Genomic DNA, 18,879 nt, shown 5'->3' on the forward strand with positions numbered 1-18,879 from the left:
GCTCCCATGATCCGTGGCAAAATGCCGGGACAACGCGAGGAATATGATATAATTCGAGACAATCACAAAACATGTAGGTCTGAACATGTACAGTCAGCAGCAGAAGTTGCTAAGCGGGCGAGGTGTTCAAAATTACCTTGACACGCTCTTATTCTCTTACCAATAAAGACGCGTCAGATCCTTATTAGAGACGGCACACCGCTTGCATTCCAACCTTTTAGCGCACATGCAAGTTTTAAGCTTTGGTTTCCTCCGATAGCGGTGCCGTCATATAGCGGCCGTGTGCATACAAATACTACGACATCCATATTTAGCCGTATTATTTAGTATGGAGACGGCCGCTATATGACGGCACCGCTATCCTAGGAAAACCGATCTTTACGGACACGCACAGCCAGTGTGCTCTGACCTTTACAATTAGGTACAAACATCTCATAAATTGGAGCATAATATAAATCAGATTTGAATATGAGACTCGTGTACATTTTGTATACAAGCCTTATTAGTGTGGAACACATCCGGTGAGTAAAAGTATAAGTACACTGGAAAACATTTGAGCCTGAAAATCCGTTAATTTCCCGCGGCTACGGTAATTCATACAGCTCGAACATTTCCTTTGCCGTGGTTTCAATGCTGCAATTTAAATTTTTAACGTTTTACCTGACGTTAATATTGAAATGAGCTCTAGTATACTATCCATATTTAATTTTCCAACAGTCTGCAAGTTTTTCTACTATTTTTCAGTAGCGCTAAAGTTTTGTTGAAACGATTACAAAGTAATTTAATTAATGATCGCTTCGTGATATGTTTATAGTTATTAATTACCTCTCTCCTTCGCTATATCTTACAACGTAAAACATTTAAAAATAGATTACTCTTGAATAGCATTGTGGATAATAGTCTTAACAAAATTTGAATTTATTACAATACAATACTCTTTTTTGCACGCCTCACACAGCGAGCAATACAAGTACCTACAGAAATATAAACAAAGCCAATTGGATAGTGATAACAACAGGCGATCTTATTGCTTAAGTGCGAGCTCTTCCCGACAACCTTTGGTTAGTGGAGACAAGAACATTAGAATACACAGTAGGTGGTGCCGAGAAAAAATATAAAGAAGTTATTTTATGTAAATAATTACAATCCTGATTCTGTGACTTTTATTCGTTTTCATGTTTCTACAAGCGAATTTTAACGAATCAGTCAGTGAACCGGAATTCAGTGAACCGTAATATGTAGCTCAGGGATAAATTATTATAACTCATCAACTTTACGTTCCAATGGGCACCTCTCTAATAATATACATTTGCGTAAGCTATCACGAGTATTTCGAGTAATTGGGAAATTCGGGAAAGCCGTTTCGAGTCCTGACGCGGAAATGAATAATTTATGTAAAGAACCTTATTTCGTAAGTAAGTAGGTGTAGAATCGGGCAAATTGAGCTTATTTTATTTTTACTAAGAACACATAAAATTGAACGTTAGTACCTAGGTACCTAGTACCTACTTATCTTACTTTTTCTAAAAGTTTAGATTACGGCTTCCAGTAAGGTATTTATCTTTCTACGGATTTTTGAACTGTATTAAAATAACTTACTTTACGTTTTACTAGAACCATTATTAACAGAAGTAAGTAGCAATGTAAGAAGACGTACCTGAAACAAATGAATACTTCTTTAGTCTAAAACTAAGATATTAAAATATAATAAATAATAATAAATAAATAAATATTAGGGGACATCTTACACAGATCAACCTAGCCCCAAACTAAGCAAATCTTGTACTATGGGTGCTAGGCGACGATATACATACTTATATAGATAAATACATACTTATTAGAAAACACTATGACTCAGGAACAAATATGTATCTGTGCTCATCACACAAATAAATGCCCTTTCCGGAATTCGAACCCAGGACCATCGGCTTCACAAGCAGGGTCACTACCTACAAGGCCAGACCGGTCGTCAAAATATAGTGTAGACTGTAGGTATTACAAAGCAAAAACTCCAAGAGTCAGTCACTTTCTCTAATCAATATGTACGTTTAAGGATATAAGGTATAGTAAATGATTTAATCTATATATATAAATGCAAGTGTCCTGACTGACTGACTGACTGACTGACTGACTGACTGATTCATCAACGCAGAGCCGAAACTACAAAAGCTAGAAAGTTGAAATTTGCACACTAGGTTGAATTTATAAAGTGTACAAGAGATAAGAAGCGATTTTGAAAAATTCAACCCCTAAGGGGGTTAAAAAGGGGATGAAAGGTTGTATGGGGTGCAAGTTTTATTTTAAGCTAGGAATTTGAAACTTTGTAAAAATGTACTATATTAAAAAACAAGAAAACTAATTTCTGCGTTTTCGAAAATTCATCCCCCAAGGTGGTGAAAAAGTGGTTGAAAGTTTGTATGGAGATCAAATATTTTTGTGAGTGTTGGACTTGAAACTTTGTATATGGGGATATTATTATAAGACGGGAAAAGTAATTTCAGCGTTTTTGAAAATTCATCCCCTAACAGGGTTAAAAAGGGGTTGAAAGTTTGAATCCATTACAAATGCTTTGAAACTTCTTAGAAAGACATAATAGCCGATGACAAAAAAAAAGGAATTGCGACGTTTTAGGTAATTAAACCCCTAAGGGGGTAAAAAGGGGATGAAACTTTGTCCTGGGGTGCAAATTTTATTTTAAGCTAGGACCTTGAAACTTCGTAAAAAGGTATTAAATTAAAAAACAAGAAAACTAATTTCTGCGTTTTCGAAAATTCATCCCCCAAGGTGGTGAATAAGGGGTTGAAAGTTTGTATGGAGATCAAATATTTTTGTGAGTGTTGGACTTGAAACTTTGTATATGGGGATATTATTATAAGACGGGAAAAGTAATTTCAGCGTTTTTGAAAATTCATCCCCTAACAGGGTTAAAAAGGGGTTGAAAGTTTGAATCCATTACAAATGCTTTGAAACTTCTTAGAAAGACATAATAGCCGATGACAAAAAAAAAGGAATTGCGACGTTTTAGGTAATTAAACCCCTAAGGGGGTAAAAAGGGGATGAAACTTTGTCCTGGGGTGCAAATTTTATTTTAAGCTAGGACCTTGAAACTTCGTAAAAAGGTATTAAATTAAAAAACAAGAAAACTAATTTCTGCGTTTTCGAAAATTCATCCCCCAAGGTGGTGAATAAGGGGTTGAAAGTTTGTATGGAGATCAAATATTTTTGTGAGTGTTGGACTTGAAACTTTGTATATGGGGATATTATTATAAGACGGGAAAAGTAATTTCAGCGTTTTTGAAAATTCATCCCCCAAGGTGGTGAAAAAGGGGTTGAAAGTTTGTATGGAGATCAAATATTTTTGTGAGTGTTGGACTTGAAACTTTGTATATGGGGATATTATTATAAGACGGGAAAAGTAATTTCAGCGTTTTTGAAAATTCATCCCCCAACGTGGTGAAAAGGGGTTGAAAGTTTGTATGGAGATCAAATATTTTTGTGAGTGTTGGACTTGAAACTTTGTATATGGGGATATTATTATAAGCCGGGAAAAGTAATTTCAGCGTTTTTGAAAATTCATCCCCTAACAGGGTTAAAAAGGGGTTGAAAGTTTGAATCCATTACAAATGCTTTGAAACTTCTTAGAAAGACATAATAGCCGATGACAAAAAACAGGAATTGCGACGTTTTAGGTAATTCAACCCCTAAGGGGGTAAAAAGGGGATGAAACTTTGACCTGGGGTGCAAATTTTATTTTAAGCTAGGACCTTAAAACTTCGTAAAAAGGTATTAAATTAAAAAAAAACAAGAAAACTAATTTCAGCGTTTTTAAAACTTCATCCCCCGAGGTGGTAAAAACGGGGTTGAAATTTTGTACGGAGATCAGATATTTTTGAGAGTGCGGGACTTGAATCTTTGTATTTGAGGATATTATTAGAAGACAGGAAAGGTTATTTCAGCGTTTTGTAAAATTCATCCCCTCATTTAAAAGGGGGTTGAAAGTTTGTATGGAGTTCAAATTTTATTTTAAATTAAGAACTTGAAACTTCGTAAAAATATATGTTATTAAAATACAAGAAAACTAATTTCAGCGTTTTTGAATTATCATCTCCTAAGGTGGTAAAAAGAGGGTTGAAAGTTTGTATGGATATCAAACATTTTTTCGAACGTGGGACTTGAATCTTTGTATTTCGGGATATTATTAAAATACAGGAAAAATAATTTCAGCGTTTTGTAAAATTCATCCCCCAACAGGGTTAAAAAGGGGTTGAAAGTTTTAATCCATTACAAATGCTTTGAAACTTCTTAGAAAGGCGTAATAGCCGATTACAAAAAAAAGTTATTGCTACGTTTTTGGAAATTCAACCCCTAAGGGGATAAAAAGAGGATGAAACTTCGTCTTAGGGTGCAAATTTTATTTTAAGCTAGGAACTTGAAACTTTGCAAAAAGGTATTAAATTAAGATACAAGAAAACTAATTTCAGCGTTTTTGAAAATTCATCCCCTAAGGTGGTGAAAAAGGGGTTGGAAGTTTGTATGGATATCAAACATTTTTTCGAATGCGCGACTTGAATCTTTCTATTTTGGGATATTATTAGAAGACAGGAAAAGTTATTTTAGCGTTTTGTAAAATTCATCCCCTAACAGGGTTAAAACAGGGTGAAAGTTTGTATAGGGTTTAAATTTTATTTAAAGCTACAAACTTGAAACTTCGTAAAAATGTATTTTGTCAAAAGAGAAGAAAACTAATTTCAGAGATTTTGATAATTCATCCCCCGAGGTGGTGAAAAAGGGGTTGAAAATTTGTTTGGAGGCCAAACATTTTTTTGAGTGCGGGACTTGAATCGTTGTATAAAGGCATATTATTAGAATACAAGAAAAATAATTTCAGCTTTTAAAAAATCATCCCCTAAAATGATTAAAAAGGGGTTGAAAGTTTGTATAGGGTTCAAATTGTATTTAAAGCTAGGAACTTCAAACTTCGTAAATAGGTAGTTAGGTAGTAGGTTTTATTAAATAGAGGACATGAAAATCTTCTAAGGGGGTTTAGAGGGATTATAACGAGGACAATTTTATTCAGTTAGGGGCTTGAAACTTCGTAGGTTGTGAAAGACAAAGTCTCATGCGTTGTATAATATTAATAATTAACAAATGATTAACCGTCCTACCGCAATCTCTTGCTGCACAATGTTCTAAGCTAATGTAGAATATATAACCACCAATATACAAATCCACGCGTACGAAGTCGCGGGCAACAGCTAGTAAAGAATACGAGCATCCACTGTCCTAATATTTACTTGACATTTCAGATACAAATGATGATCAACAATTTTGACCTGAAAGTGACTGCAGTGAAACTTCAAGCGCCGATAGCATTCAGTTCTCGAGTGAGCGCCGTGCGGCTACCTAATCCCGATGAACCGGTGACCCTTGGGTTCCTAGCCACCATGATTGCTTGGACTCCTACCGGGGTAAGCATTACAACTGATAATCGTACAATATAGCCTACATTTTACACCCTTAATAACAACAGCATAAAATTTACTTGAACTGATACATTTTTGTTTTGCACGATGTATCCCGAGACACCCTTAACTCCGCAGACTAAATGCGCCAGGCTGTTAGATCTAGCTCATCGATCAAGTGTATACCTAGATGAATTAGCCATGTGGGCCACATATGGATTAAGTTTGAAGTGCCCCCGCGGGGCCTGTAGCGACTGATTTATCACTCCCTTGACGTGCAGCTCTGTCGAGCGTGGACAAGGAATTGTATTAAAGATATTCATAACGTTCTTCAAGTATGCAATTAGTAATAAATATGTAAATACTCCCAAAGTAAATGTTTCATAGATTCCAGAATATATTTCAAATTAAAAGTACTGGTACGTGTTGCATCTCGACTTCACTTGGTATAATAAAGTGTATACTTGTATAGCCAGTCTATCTGTCTATCTAATCTATCTAATACCTTTAAACGAGCAATTCTTGTTTATTTATTTATATATATATTTCGGCGATCACGGCTCTAACGGTTTCGATGAAATTTGCTATATGGGGGTTTTCGGGGGCGAAAAATCGATCTAGCTAGGTCTTATCTCTGGGAAAACGCGCATTTTCGAGTTTTTATATGTTTTCCGAGCGAAGCTCGGTCACCCAGATATTACATATTATAAAACAAAGTCCCCTAGGTGCCGCGTCTGTCTGTCTGTATGTTCGCGATAAACTCAAAAACTAGTGTGCGGATTTTCATGCGGTTTTCACTTGTTCATACAGTGATTCTTGAGGAAGGTTTTGGTGTATAATTTGCAAAGGTTTTGTGTAAATTCGTTGAACTACCTGTGCAAAGCCGGGGCGGGTGGCTAGTGGTATAATACATTGAATTGTTTCCAGCACATGCGGCAAGTGAACGCGCCGGTGATCGAGGCATCCATCTGCGAGTCCTACACCAAGCTGATGACCGGCCACTACATCTGCGTGGGCGGCGTCAAGGACCCCAACAGGCACTTCTGCAGGGTAGGTTTGTTTTTAGGGTTCCGTACCCACAGGGTAAAAACGGGACCCTATTACTAAGACTCCGCTGTCCGTCCGTCCGTCCGTCTGTCACCAGGCTGTATCTCACGAACCGTGATAGCTAGACAGTTGAAATTTTCACAGATGATGTATTTCTGTTGCCGCTATAACAACAAATACTAAAAACAGAATAAAATAAAGATTTAAGTGGGGCTCCCATACAACAAACGTGATTTTTGACCGAAGTTAAGCAACGTCGGGCGGGGTCAGTACTTGGATGGGTGACCGTTTTTTTGCTTGTCTTTTTTGCTTGTTTTCTCTATTTTTTGTTGATGGTGCGGAACCCTCCGTGCGCGAGTCCGACTCGCACTTGGCCGGTTTTATTATCCTTACTACGTTGTGATAAAAGTAGAAGCATAATACAGTATAACAGTTTGGTATGTACTACCTGAGAAGAACATAAAAAGTACAGGACCTAAAATTGACTCTGGCGCTACACCTCATTTACGTACATTATTATATGGCAGTTATGTTGGAGCAGAGACATACGCGGTTATACAGTCAGCAGCAGAAGTTGCTAAGCGGGCGAGGTGTTCAAAATTACCATGACACACTCTTATTCTCTTAGCAATAAAGTCGCGTCAAGATAATTTTGAATACCTCGCCCGCTTAGCAACTTCTGCCGCTGACTATACCATACATTTTTGGGAGCGAAATTAACTGACAGTGTTCCTTTATCGATTGATGCTTTTTTTCACTAGTTAAATATTATATTAATAACTAATGAACACATACGACAATACACAATGAACAATACATAATGAACGACATAGTGATACTGAAACATTTATTTAACATCTTGTAACTTACCTATGTTGAACAAATAAAATCTTTGAATCTTTGAATCTAAGTAGATCAATTAGGTGCTGTGAAAGCTAAATAAGGCATTAGTCTCCATCGTAAAAATAAATAACATCAAAAGAAAATATATCCGATGGTGTATACCTAAATTTCTTAAAATGTGAATTTGCTGAACTTATAAATATTTTTTCTACTCCAGCACTTAAATGTGTCAATTAAATGACTGACAGTGATATCTAAAGCAATGTCATTTGAATGATTTGTCTATAGGCTCATAAGATGACTGCTAGCAGTCATCTTATGAGTATAATACAACTGCTTTATTTTTTTTAAAGATACAAGTTCCGATCATCTTGATTGAAAGAGGTATGTTTTCATTTACAATAATAACTCTTTTTTTTTTTTAAATAATAACTCAATTTTTTTTAAATAATAACTCTTTTTTTTTTAATAATAACTCTTTTTTTTTGCTGCAGCTGTCATAGAAAAAGTAATGTATGCAACAGCTCATAATTGGTTCTTAAAATTCTCGGGTCTTTTTTTACAAAACTCGACTACGTCTCGTTTTGTAACTTCGACCCTTGAATTTTAAGAACCCTTATTATATCACTGTTGCATAAACTACTATAATACATTTCACAGATACGTCATAATTCTTTAGCTCATAAATGTTCTTTACAATATTCAGTTCCCGTATAACCTAACAAAACATAAATACGCAATGCATCAGTTTACCAGTGACAGCAAGGCACCAATCAAAACTAAGGCCCTGGTCTCCTATTTTATGCTGTACGCGGCGTCTGGCGTCAGCGTCAACGTTTTTGAACAAAAAAGACGCTGACGTCGACGTCTAAAACAGACCACAACAGTACATCTCTATAGTAAGCATCGTGACGCAGACGCTGTAAGCGGCCGATGGCGTTTATAGGAGACCAGGGCCTAAACGGTCTCATCTCGACAGATATTTCTATCCTTTTCTACTTGAGTACAGTGAAAATGGGTCAAGTCTATAGGGCTGGTTGCAATCAATTCCCCACAAGCCTTTGGATGTACAGTACTGAAGGACGGAAACGAAAAACGCTATTCAATATCCATAAATAAACATGGCCGCATGCTCTTATCCTAATCCATTGGAGTGTTAAATTCAGCATTGAATTTGCATGCATCGGTCTGAAAGTGGATTAATGTTACATATGGTAGATAAATTGTAGAGTCGAGGAAAGTATTGGTAATGTGAACGTGCGGGCGCTTTCAAACTTTTATATAAGATAAGAACAACCCTTAAATTAATTAAATTTGAAAAAGACTACAGCTCCATGAGAAATGTCGAATTTTTCTTCATGAAATCAATGTGGACAAGATTGTCTATCCCCTTCTAACAAAAGCTGTCAAAATGTGACATCCGCTTGTATTACAAGTTACAAGCTTTTCAGAAACCGGTCCCAGGTAGGAGGAGGTAGGTCTTGCGTCGCTTCGCTTCTAACGTTTGTACACATACTTCACTTACAGCAGGAGCAGCGAAGCGTTTCCTTTCTGGCGGTCTAGCATGAGTTGCGTTCTCGCGCGCGACTCCATACATCTGGCGCGACTTCAAGTATGGAGTCGCGCGCCAGAACGCAACTCATGCTAGACCGTCTGATAATTAAATACGAGAGTCCTTGCCCCATGATAGTCCTTCCAAGCAAAATTGATTAATTCCGGTTTTTTCTACATTGTCCTTAATAGTTACTTATTTTATACATTCAGAAAGTTTCAGAAATCACTTGTTGAATAAAAGTTGTGGAGCCCTAAAAACTTAAGTGAACCCACGAGGCAGCCCTACTCGCGCTGTCGCCTCGTTCCCTTTATTTCGTTTGCATATCTGTCAATTGAAAAACAAACCCTAGTAGATAGCGTGGACAAAACTGTGGAAGAAACTTTCTTATTTGTTTTTCCCTCGGCTTGTTTGGATGGGGTTTATGAATCACCAACAATATTGTGTGTGGATGTAGGTGCGTTTTGATTGAGACAAATACATAAATAGAGCCCGTACCATGAGTCACTCACAGTGTCAAAACTTACATTTACGCAATCGAGAACGTAATTTACTTTCTATACATCTCGTTTGCATTAATATACGAGTACGAGTGAGATGTATAGAAAGTAAATTAGGTACGTGCACTTCCTTTTTTTCGTTAATAAAATCTCTTCCTTTTTCACAGTCAGTGGAAAAAATTGCCTTTATCAAATCAAAATATATATATAGTGTCATAAACGATTGACACCTTATACATTAAGGATAGGTCAGTATAAATAGTTTTGATAGTACAGTAGAACACACCACACAAGCATATCTATACAGTCACAAATATGCATAAACTGCTAAAAGCATATCCCTCTACAACAGTAACCCGTAAAATATCATGTAAAGGTACACTTTATTGCTTGTAATATTTGTAGCATTAGTAATAAATTAAGTAAATCCCTTAAAAACCGACTAGTTGAAACAATATTAAAAACAGGACCTTAACAAAGTTAGAAAACTCTTCGAGTGATATTCAACTTCGGGCAGAAGTTTAGCGAAACCGCACAAAAACTCACGGACTTTGGAGATTTGTTCTTACGCTTTCCTCCCTAGTAGCTTATTTATAAATCGTTATTTGATGTAGGTTTATATTTTTCTCTTTTAGAAGTAATTTACCACGAGTAAAACGAACAAATAAGTTCGATGGAATGTTTACGAAACATAATAAAATAAATAGACAAGAATATACATAAATATAGGTACATATTTAGACAGAGTTTACTTGTCCTCAATAAGGGGACTTTCATGAAAAAACTGGTATAAAATTAAATAAATCTGTATGTCTAAACAGTATGAATGCAACTACTTATTACGCTCAATGTATTTTCAATGTAAGTATGTATATAATTTTCAGAGAGACAACGGTGGTGCGGTGATTCAGAACAACACGCTCGTCGCCGTATCCTCGTTCCTCCACACCTGCGCGCTCTACTCCAGAAGCCACGCCTTCCCCAAAGTCTCCAGCTTCGCCAGGTGGCTCGACTCCATCATCTGGGACGAGAACAACCGTCCGACCACCCTACAACCGACGACAGTAGGAGCAACAAAATCAAATACCTCTACTCAAACTCCAAAACCTGAAAATTCGGATCCGAGAAACATTTACCAGGACCCAAGAAAATTCTTGTTAACTTTGCCGTTTGATCCGATCGATGTGCCATTAGAACCCACCGGCGATAGCTCCGTGCTTCCTAGGATGAGTTTGTATGAATCATATCTTCAGAATATGGCTAGGGCGAGGACGAGTACGACAGAGGATCCGATGGAAATTGAGGAGCAGGCGAGGCGGATGTGGCTACAAAAATTTGGAAAGAACGTAGTGCTGCCTCCGGGTTTTTTGGTGTAAGAAATAAATGAACAGAGCTTGTCTTATATAAACTTGCATTATTTATTTAACACATATTCTTACCTTTGGCTATAAAACAGTACTTACTAATCACTACATAGTATAAAACAAAGTCGCTTTCCACTGTCTGTCTGACCCTAAGTACCTATGCTTAGATCTTTAAAACTACGCAACGGATTTTGATGTGTTTTTTTTAATAGATATAGTGATTCAAGAGGAAGGTTTATGTATAATTTGTTAACCCGTGCGAAGCCGGGGCGGGTCGCTAGTTCAATATATGTGGTACCCAAAGTAACAGAATTAACGGCATAAACTTCAAACGAATTAGTAACAAGCGCATATGATTGTAAGTATCGATGTCAACTTTTTTGAAGTTATTTGTTATTGTTGTCAAAGTTGTTTTAAATAATATTTATAGATTTTTCATTGGGCTGACTACTTGGCTATTTTAGCTGTTAACCAATTTAAACAACAGCAGACCACAATTTAACATTCCATAAAATAAAGAACAGATCACAAAACTATTTTGCGTCACACAAATTCAATGATCACGTAGTATCCTAATAGCTGCTGTCAGCCTCCGGCGCTGCGGTACGCGGTAGTTCCATCAGGTTGAAATAAAATTTACTCTTGACAATAAAAATCCTGCAGTTATATAAAACATTCCTTGCCTTTACGGAAGCACTCCACAACTGCAATATTGTTCTCACGATCTTTTGTTTTCAAAAGAAGAAAGAAACAAAGACATTCCACGAATTGTCTTTCATATATAACGTCGACACACCCCTGCCGTTATTATAGGTGTTATTTATGTTGCCTTCATGAACTTTGTTGTTCAACTTTTGCGATATGCGGAATACTTACTGTCCTATTTATCACACGCTCGGCTCTCGAGGCTATGTAGCGGTGCGTACAAAGTATTCCAATAAGGAATTTATTTTTGAGATAGAATTTCTTCGCGGTTTCTTTCGTTGTGATAGAATATAAAATGTGTATGCGCGACTTGGAACGGCGAATTGCATCGAGGTATTAGAGTTGAAATGTGCTGTGAATATTAACTACCTACTCGCCACTTACATAATCATTAAAAATAATATAGAAAGGATAATGGAATGGAAATAAGGTGCATTGGCTTAACTTCGCAAGCGGTGTAGTTTTGAAAATTGAATGTTTCTACTGTAGGAATGAACTGAAAGCGTCCTGCACTTTGTAGTCAAAAATGCTAAATCTATCTATCTATAGGTAAATAATTTTGCTTGTTATACGTATATTTTATGTGTGCAATAAATATCACAAGCTAGCAGCTACGCCAGAAGTCAACAGGGGGTAATATGTATCATGCAACCTAGAAATGAATTTGGTCTAAAGCACTTGAACGTTGTGAAATGCTTCGCAATGCCGGTCGCGGAAGCATGTGTCACTGTCACCGACGCGGCGAACATTTCAGAGAAGTTTGTGTGTATGTGTCACAAGCTATTTGACCTGACTTTAAAATTGAGAATACCAAATTTTTTCGTTACTACCGTCTAACAAATAACATGCTTATATATTATATCGAATGAAAGCTTTCTTCTTTCCACAGTCCTTTTTAAGTTGCAACTTAAGGAGCGCTTGGCCTATGGCATGCTAAAATTAGTTTAAATTATTATTAAAAGAACTTCCATTCAATCCTGTATATCGAGGTTCTTAGTTTTTAATGAAATAGTGTAAGTATTTTTCGTAATAGTTGCTTTAAAATTTAAGATGAATTTATAACAATACCAAGTAATAAAATATTCTTAACAAAACGTTAACTATCTTCATTATTCAAAAGCTCTGTCCAAAATTGTTGAAAGAAATATGAAAGTTAATCTGGAACCTGGAAAGCATTAAGTTTGCTAAAAGGAAAGTTTTCAAGTTTTGATAAATTTAATTAATATTCAGGCGCTACTTAAACTTCGAAACACTTACCACGAGTTGGAATAGTTGCAAAGACGATAACTCAAGTTTAAATATTACCAGCTGGAGACAGTTGAGACTAGTTATTTTACGAAAAAAGTTGCAAACGAGTAGACGGGTCACTTGATGGATAGCAGACAACAGTCAACGTCATCCATAGACATAAGTTATAGTAGAAGAGACATTTTATACATTGACATCTTTATTAAAGTGTAATTGTATCTCGTCATGTATTAGTGTATTAAAGTTTTTACAAATAATATTTTCAAATTTTGAGTTGAACAGTATTATAATACTGTTAATACCTATAGGTATGTAAGTTAGAGATCTTTGCCATATAGATTTTTGACAGACCCCCAAACAATGTCATATTATAATTTTATAGGTGGTTTACATATTTTATATTTTATTTACATTTTATGCACATATTATTCAAATGGAGTGAGTTGATAGAATAAATAAAAGTAATTTGGTTAAGGACCACATTCAGTGCACATAAATAAATAAAATTATGGAAGATGACGATATTTCTATCAGCCCTTACGAGGATGGCTCTTGGGAGTGGGACGATGCTAATAACAGACTCGAGTTTAAATTCAACATTCATGAAGAGACCCAGACTGTTCCAACCGATCGTGTCCAAGCCTCTAACATAATAAAATCCTTAGAATTCGCTGATAGTCCCGACTTATATGAACTTCTTAGATTTGAGAAGCGTTATCAAAGGCAAATTAAGAATAACGTCAGAGACGTAGTGACGCTACAAGACATAGTAGACGTCGTCCTGTTCTCGGCCTCGGCGCAATTCATCACCATACCTATAGTCAAAATACTGCATTTGCCAGCTACTGAACGTTTCCTCAGAGCACTGATATTTTACTGCCAGTACTACCTGCAAGTAGAAGAAACACTGAGCTTCCGCTCGTTGGAGAAGAGACTTCCTTCTAGTAACAGCGTAGCATATGAAAAAGAGCTAAGCGAAGACTTACAAGACCTCCGCTTTCTCATTGCAAAAGAATACAGCACAATGATTTTAGGCGGCGACCGATTCGACAAATACCATCACATGGGTGTTAAAAAAAAGTTGTCCGCATCAGTGAGAGACGCAGTTTTCTACGAAACTCTTTTTCGGCTGATCATACAGATCGTTTGGATAGCTCTCGGACGAAAATCTGGAAAGGATATCGAAGTTGAGATCAGTCGACTATTTAAATCGGATAGATTTAATTTTGCAGAACACAAATATAACTTCCGAGCCGCTAAAAATGTCAACGAACAGTTGTTAATGTCAGGCAGATGCGTGCGGAGAGATCGATTACTCAAAACGGAATCACCTTTGATAAATGAAATTTTTTGTCAACGCCCAATCGCGTACCGTATGTCGGGTATCGGCGTCGTGAAGTACCCAAACTTGACTCCTCGGCTAAAGTATATAAAGCGTATTTTGATTTTACCAGAGGAAGAGTTCCAGGCATTAGGAATAACTGTAGGCATCCTAGGCCTTTCCAGAAAACTTTTTGATCCCATGTTGAAGGAAACAAAACAGAAAAGACAACCTAGGTTAGGATCGTTATCTAGAAAAGTGTCTAGAGCTTCAGTCAGTACAACATCCGTCAACCCTACAACCCTTTACCCAGACATTGATTTGCCTAAAAAGTCTTTTGTGCAGGACTTTGGAGACGAATTACCTGGCGAAACATACTCACCGAAACCAATTGATACTGTACAAAAAATGAAATGGCTCGGAAGAGTACGCAGGCGTTTGCAGCGAAAACGAGAATTAGAAGAAAGTCTTATGAGAAAACGGTCAGTTTTACACTGAACTTTACACTGTCCCTGTTTTATAAATACAAACATATCCTAATCAGAACATGGTGTTTTCCTCGTACTCTGACACTAACGATATCTATTAGGGTTCCGTACCCAAAGGGTAAAAAACGGGACCCTATTACTAAGACTTCGCTGTCCGTCCGTCCGTCCGTCTGTCCGTCCGTCCGTTCGTCCGTCCGTCCGTCCGTCCGTCTGTCACCAGGCTGTATCTCACGAACCGTGATAGCTAGGCAGTTGAAATTTTCACAAATGATGTATCTCTGTTGCCGCTATAACAACAAATACTAATAATTTTTAAGAAAAAAAAACCGACTTCTATGCGGCCCGGTGAAAGATTATTGTAGATGGTGCGCTATGTAGAAAAGGAAGCATTTCGTTTCTGTAAGGCTCGCAGTTCTAACCTAACCTAACCCACTTTTGTTCGGTTCTGTGAGGATAGCAGTTCAAACCTAACCTAACCCACTTAACGGCGCATGCGGTGCGGTGTACGGGGGTTTGAGCGGGAGGGGTTTGGCCTCATCATACTTTATACCTACATTTTATGGTAGGTAATCATAGTGGTTTATTTAGTTTAGGTATCATAGTGGTTTTCCGGGTCAAGGTCCGGGTCTGTGTCCGAGTCCGGGTCCGAGTCCGGGTCTAGTCCAGGTCCGAGTCCCGAGTCCAGGTCCGGGTCCGGGTCCGAACCGGATCCGGGTACGAGTCCGGATCTGGATCCGAGTCCGGGTCCCAGTCCAAGTCAAAGTCGAAATTCGAAATCACCAAACATGTAACTATGCGTCGTTGAAGAGTTCTGTTCTGATCATCATCAGCAGTTCCAGTTCATCAAATGCGACAGTTTTTAATGTTAATGCTTTATTTTATGATGAAAATACAGAAAATTCTATACGTGTGCCTTTAAGATTTGAGGAGTTCCCTCGATTTCTCATGGATCCCATGTTCAGAACTTGAGCTTGACATAAATAAATAAATAATAAATAAATAAATAAATAAATAAATATTATAGGACATTCTTACACAGATTGACTTTATCCCACAGTAAGCTCAAGAAGGCTTGTGTTGTGGGTACTCAAACAACGATATATATAATATACAAATACATAAATACATAGAAAACACCCAAGACTCAGGAACAAATATCTGTGTTAATCACACAAATAAATGCCCTTACTAGGATTCGAACCCAGGACCGCGGCTTAACAGGCAGGGTCACTACCCACTAGGCCAGACCAGTCGTCAAATAAATATGGCTTAAAAACCTAACTTGCTTAACAAACATAACGAAAAGAAAAAATCGCCAAACGCGAGCTATGCGTCGTTAAAGAGTTTCGTTCTGGTCATCATCAGCAGTTACACTTCCTCAAATGTTACTTTTTAAATGTATATGCTTGATTTGTTGATTAAAACACAACAATCACTATATGTATGCCTTTAAGATTTGAGGAGTTCCCTCGATTCCTTATGGATCTCATCATCAGAACTCGAGCTTGACAGAAATGTGGCTTAAAAACTAAACTTGCTTAACAAACATAACGAAGAGGACAAATCGCCAAACGTGAACTATGGGTCGTTGAAGAGTTCTGTTCTGATATCATCAGCAGTTCCACTTCATCAAATGCGACAGTTTTTAATAAAAATGCTTGATTTTCTGATGAAAATACAAAAATCTCTATACGCACACCTTTAAGATTTGAGGAGTTCCCTCGATTCCTCATGGATCCCACCATCAGAACTCGAGCTTGACAAAAATGTGACTTAAAAACTTAACTTGCTTAACAAACATAACGAAGAGGACAAATCGCCAAACGTGAACTATGCGTCGTTGAAGAGTTCTGTTCTGATCATCATCAGCAGTTCCACTTCATCAAATGTCACGTTTCTGAATGTATATGCTTGATTTGTTGATAAAAACACAAAAATCACTATATGTATGCCTTTAAGATTTGAGGAGTTCCCTCGATTCCTCATGGATCCCATCATCAGAACTGGGTTTTGACAAAAACGGGACCAATCTGTATGCATATACATACAATCAAAAAAAGAATTTTCAAAATCGGTCCAGTAATGACGGAGATATGGAGTAACAAACATAAAAAAAAAAAAAAAAAAAAACATACAACCGAATTGATAACCTCCTCCTTTTAGATTTGGAAGTCGGTTAAAAACAGAATAAAATAAAGATTTAGGTGGGGCTCAGACAATAAAGGCGTGTTCAGATATTCGTGGGCACCTTGGGTGCTTCGATATATCTGATGGCAACCGTACAAAAGTACTACCCTATTATTTGTCATGTTGTCCAACTCAGACTCACGGGGTTTTTAACGTAACAACGGTAACAAATCACCTATTTCCATTACCAGGGCAGCAGCGCACCAAAGAGGTTCATAAATCAACGTCCGGAATAAAACCGGCTGAACTTAACAAACGATTATATACTAATGGCCGTTATTTCACTTATCAAGTTATCAACCTTCAAAATATCAATTAATTTGTGGAATGCTTTCACGCTAGGGTTGACGACCCAAAGACATTTAGATTTAAAAATATGACATCAATTTGATATTAATCTTACCACGTCGCTTTCGTACTACTGTGAATAAGCAAGATTTATCTTGCTGAGACTAGTATCAAATCAATATCATACTTTCTTTACAAGTGTAAATGTTCCTTTAGTGTCAAAACTTTAGTAGCAGAAAGAAACTGCTGAACTGTGGGCTTTGTGCACGTCAATCGGTTTGAAGCAGCACGGTTTTCAGAATTTATCTTTTGATATTTCTTTGGCAGTGTTATTAATATTATCAACTTTGAACGTTCTTAACTTAAGCCAAAACAATTTTTGGTAGGCGCGAGTTGTTATTAATTTAAAAACGTGTCGAGCCACGCACGGTGGAGGGTTCCGTACCATTATTTAATATAAAAAGCCATACTAGCAAAAGGGCTTATTTATTATCCCTGCACTAAAGCGAAGTTTCTTGGAAATAAATCAATAAAAGACCAAACCAATCACGAGGAACAAAATGCCGCATGAGAACTAGAAACGTAATGAACGAACTTAAAACCAACGGTAATAGAATTCCTCAATACATCGAAACTACCGCAATATCGCAGAGATATGCTAATGCCCGGGGACCCCTGATTTACATACCGAGTAATTCGAGATTGCACGAGATAGGTTCAGTGGCGACCTATTCAGTTAGGAGAACTTAATGGCAGCAACTGAAGTGGAGTACCAGCATCTTAATACAGTACTAAGTTTACTTTATCATTTTGACGAAGAAAAATGTGAGCTTACAATACACATATTTTTTACTGAGTGAAGCAAATTACAAATCAACAATACTACTCGTAGGTACGATTAAATTCGTCGGTGTTTAAAATCTTATAGTTAGTTTTAACCCTTAAAACCTTTTAATATATTAAAACTGAGAGAGTTAGATCAGCTTCCCTTTCAGCCGCTTTCCATATATAATTAAATTGATATGAGTCTGCCGTTAAATACAACATACATTTCAAAGTGAATATTATCCAAATGGTGTGAGCGTCTCAGTAGTATTCCGATCGCCTGCCTAACAAGAGCGAATTGAGAGTGTAAACTAACCAGTTTAAGTGCGTTCTTCGAATACACGTAGTTGTTACTGATCTAAAGATCAGGATACACTAGATTGCCCGAGAACTAGGACTCGCCTACGCTTTCTTAGCAATTGTTATTGCTCCGCCACGGCTGTCTTACTAAGCAACATCGTTATACCATTAACATGTTTCTGAGACTAAACATTATTAGCTCGTGCCACCATGCTTTGGGAATTTCCAGGAACTGACAATATTTTCCAAAACTTCAAAATGGCGTCTATGAGTTATGGTAATGGAAGTAAACTTTTAAATATGTATGGACCATTTTTTCATTGCAATGAACTAAAGGTTTGTTTATTACTTGTGTTGGGTTTTTATAATATATTTTTCACCTCAGCAGCTCGAACAAGGGTACTTTGCTACTTAAAAACAGTGAGCAAAATCGCATTTTGCTCACTGAGTGAGACAAAATGACATTCAAGTGACCTTAATATTCAAATGTCATTTCAACATGCGGGGTCTAATACAAGTTCGAAATACTTGGATTTTATTATCTCTGTCGCTTTCACGTCATTAGCAAAAAGAAAGACACAAAAAAATTTTCAAACGACATTCAACGGTATATTGACGGTTTATAATAGACCCCCGAAAAACGTCAGAACGCATCGTTCCAAAACACATACAAGTATGAATTCTTAATATGTAATTAATGAAAATAAAGTTTCATATTTGATAAAAACTAATAAAAACACTATATTTTA

General features: G+C 36.9%; 3 protein-coding genes across 5 annotated transcripts in view; 2 read left to right on the forward strand and 1 right to left on the reverse strand.

Annotated features, from left to right (window-relative positions):
• LOC134658032 (trypsin-5-like) overlaps positions 1-10,818 on the forward strand; it is a 93,579-nt gene extending 82,761 nt beyond the window's left edge. For both annotated transcript variants that reach the window (XM_063513639.1, XM_063513638.1), the window contains 3 exons: positions 5,307-5,468; positions 6,390-6,512; positions 10,289-10,818. In XM_063513639.1, coding sequence (XP_063369709.1) covers positions 5,307-5,468; positions 6,390-6,512; positions 10,289-10,780 — 777 coding nt within the window. In that variant the 3' untranslated portion in view covers positions 10,781-10,818. The remainder of the gene's footprint in view (positions 1-5,306; positions 5,469-6,389; positions 6,513-10,288) is intronic.
• The window catches only part of LOC134658021 (dipeptidyl aminopeptidase-like protein 6), a 205,773-nt gene that overhangs the window by 124,980 nt on the left and 61,914 nt on the right, over positions 1-18,879 (reverse strand). The gene's annotated exons all lie outside the window — the stretch shown is intronic.
• LOC134658010 (protein phosphatase 1 regulatory subunit 36-like) lies at positions 13,084-14,588 on the forward strand. Its single transcript, XM_063513608.1, has one exon. It carries the CDS (start codon positions 13,230-13,232, stop codon positions 14,538-14,540), a length of 1,311 nt encoding a protein of 436 aa, XP_063369678.1. The 5' UTR covers positions 13,084-13,229; the 3' UTR covers positions 14,541-14,588.

This window comes from Cydia amplana, chromosome 21 (assembly GCF_948474715.1).
Source record: "Cydia amplana chromosome 21, ilCydAmpl1.1, whole genome shotgun sequence".
Lineage (NCBI taxonomy): Eukaryota > Metazoa > Arthropoda > Insecta > Lepidoptera > Tortricidae > Cydia > Cydia amplana.

Excerpts from the sequence above, each read along its gene's own strand:
- LOC134658010 (XM_063513608.1), top strand. The coding sequence starts at position 13,230 with ATGGAAGATGACGATATTTCTATCAGCCCTTACGAGGATGGCTCTTGG.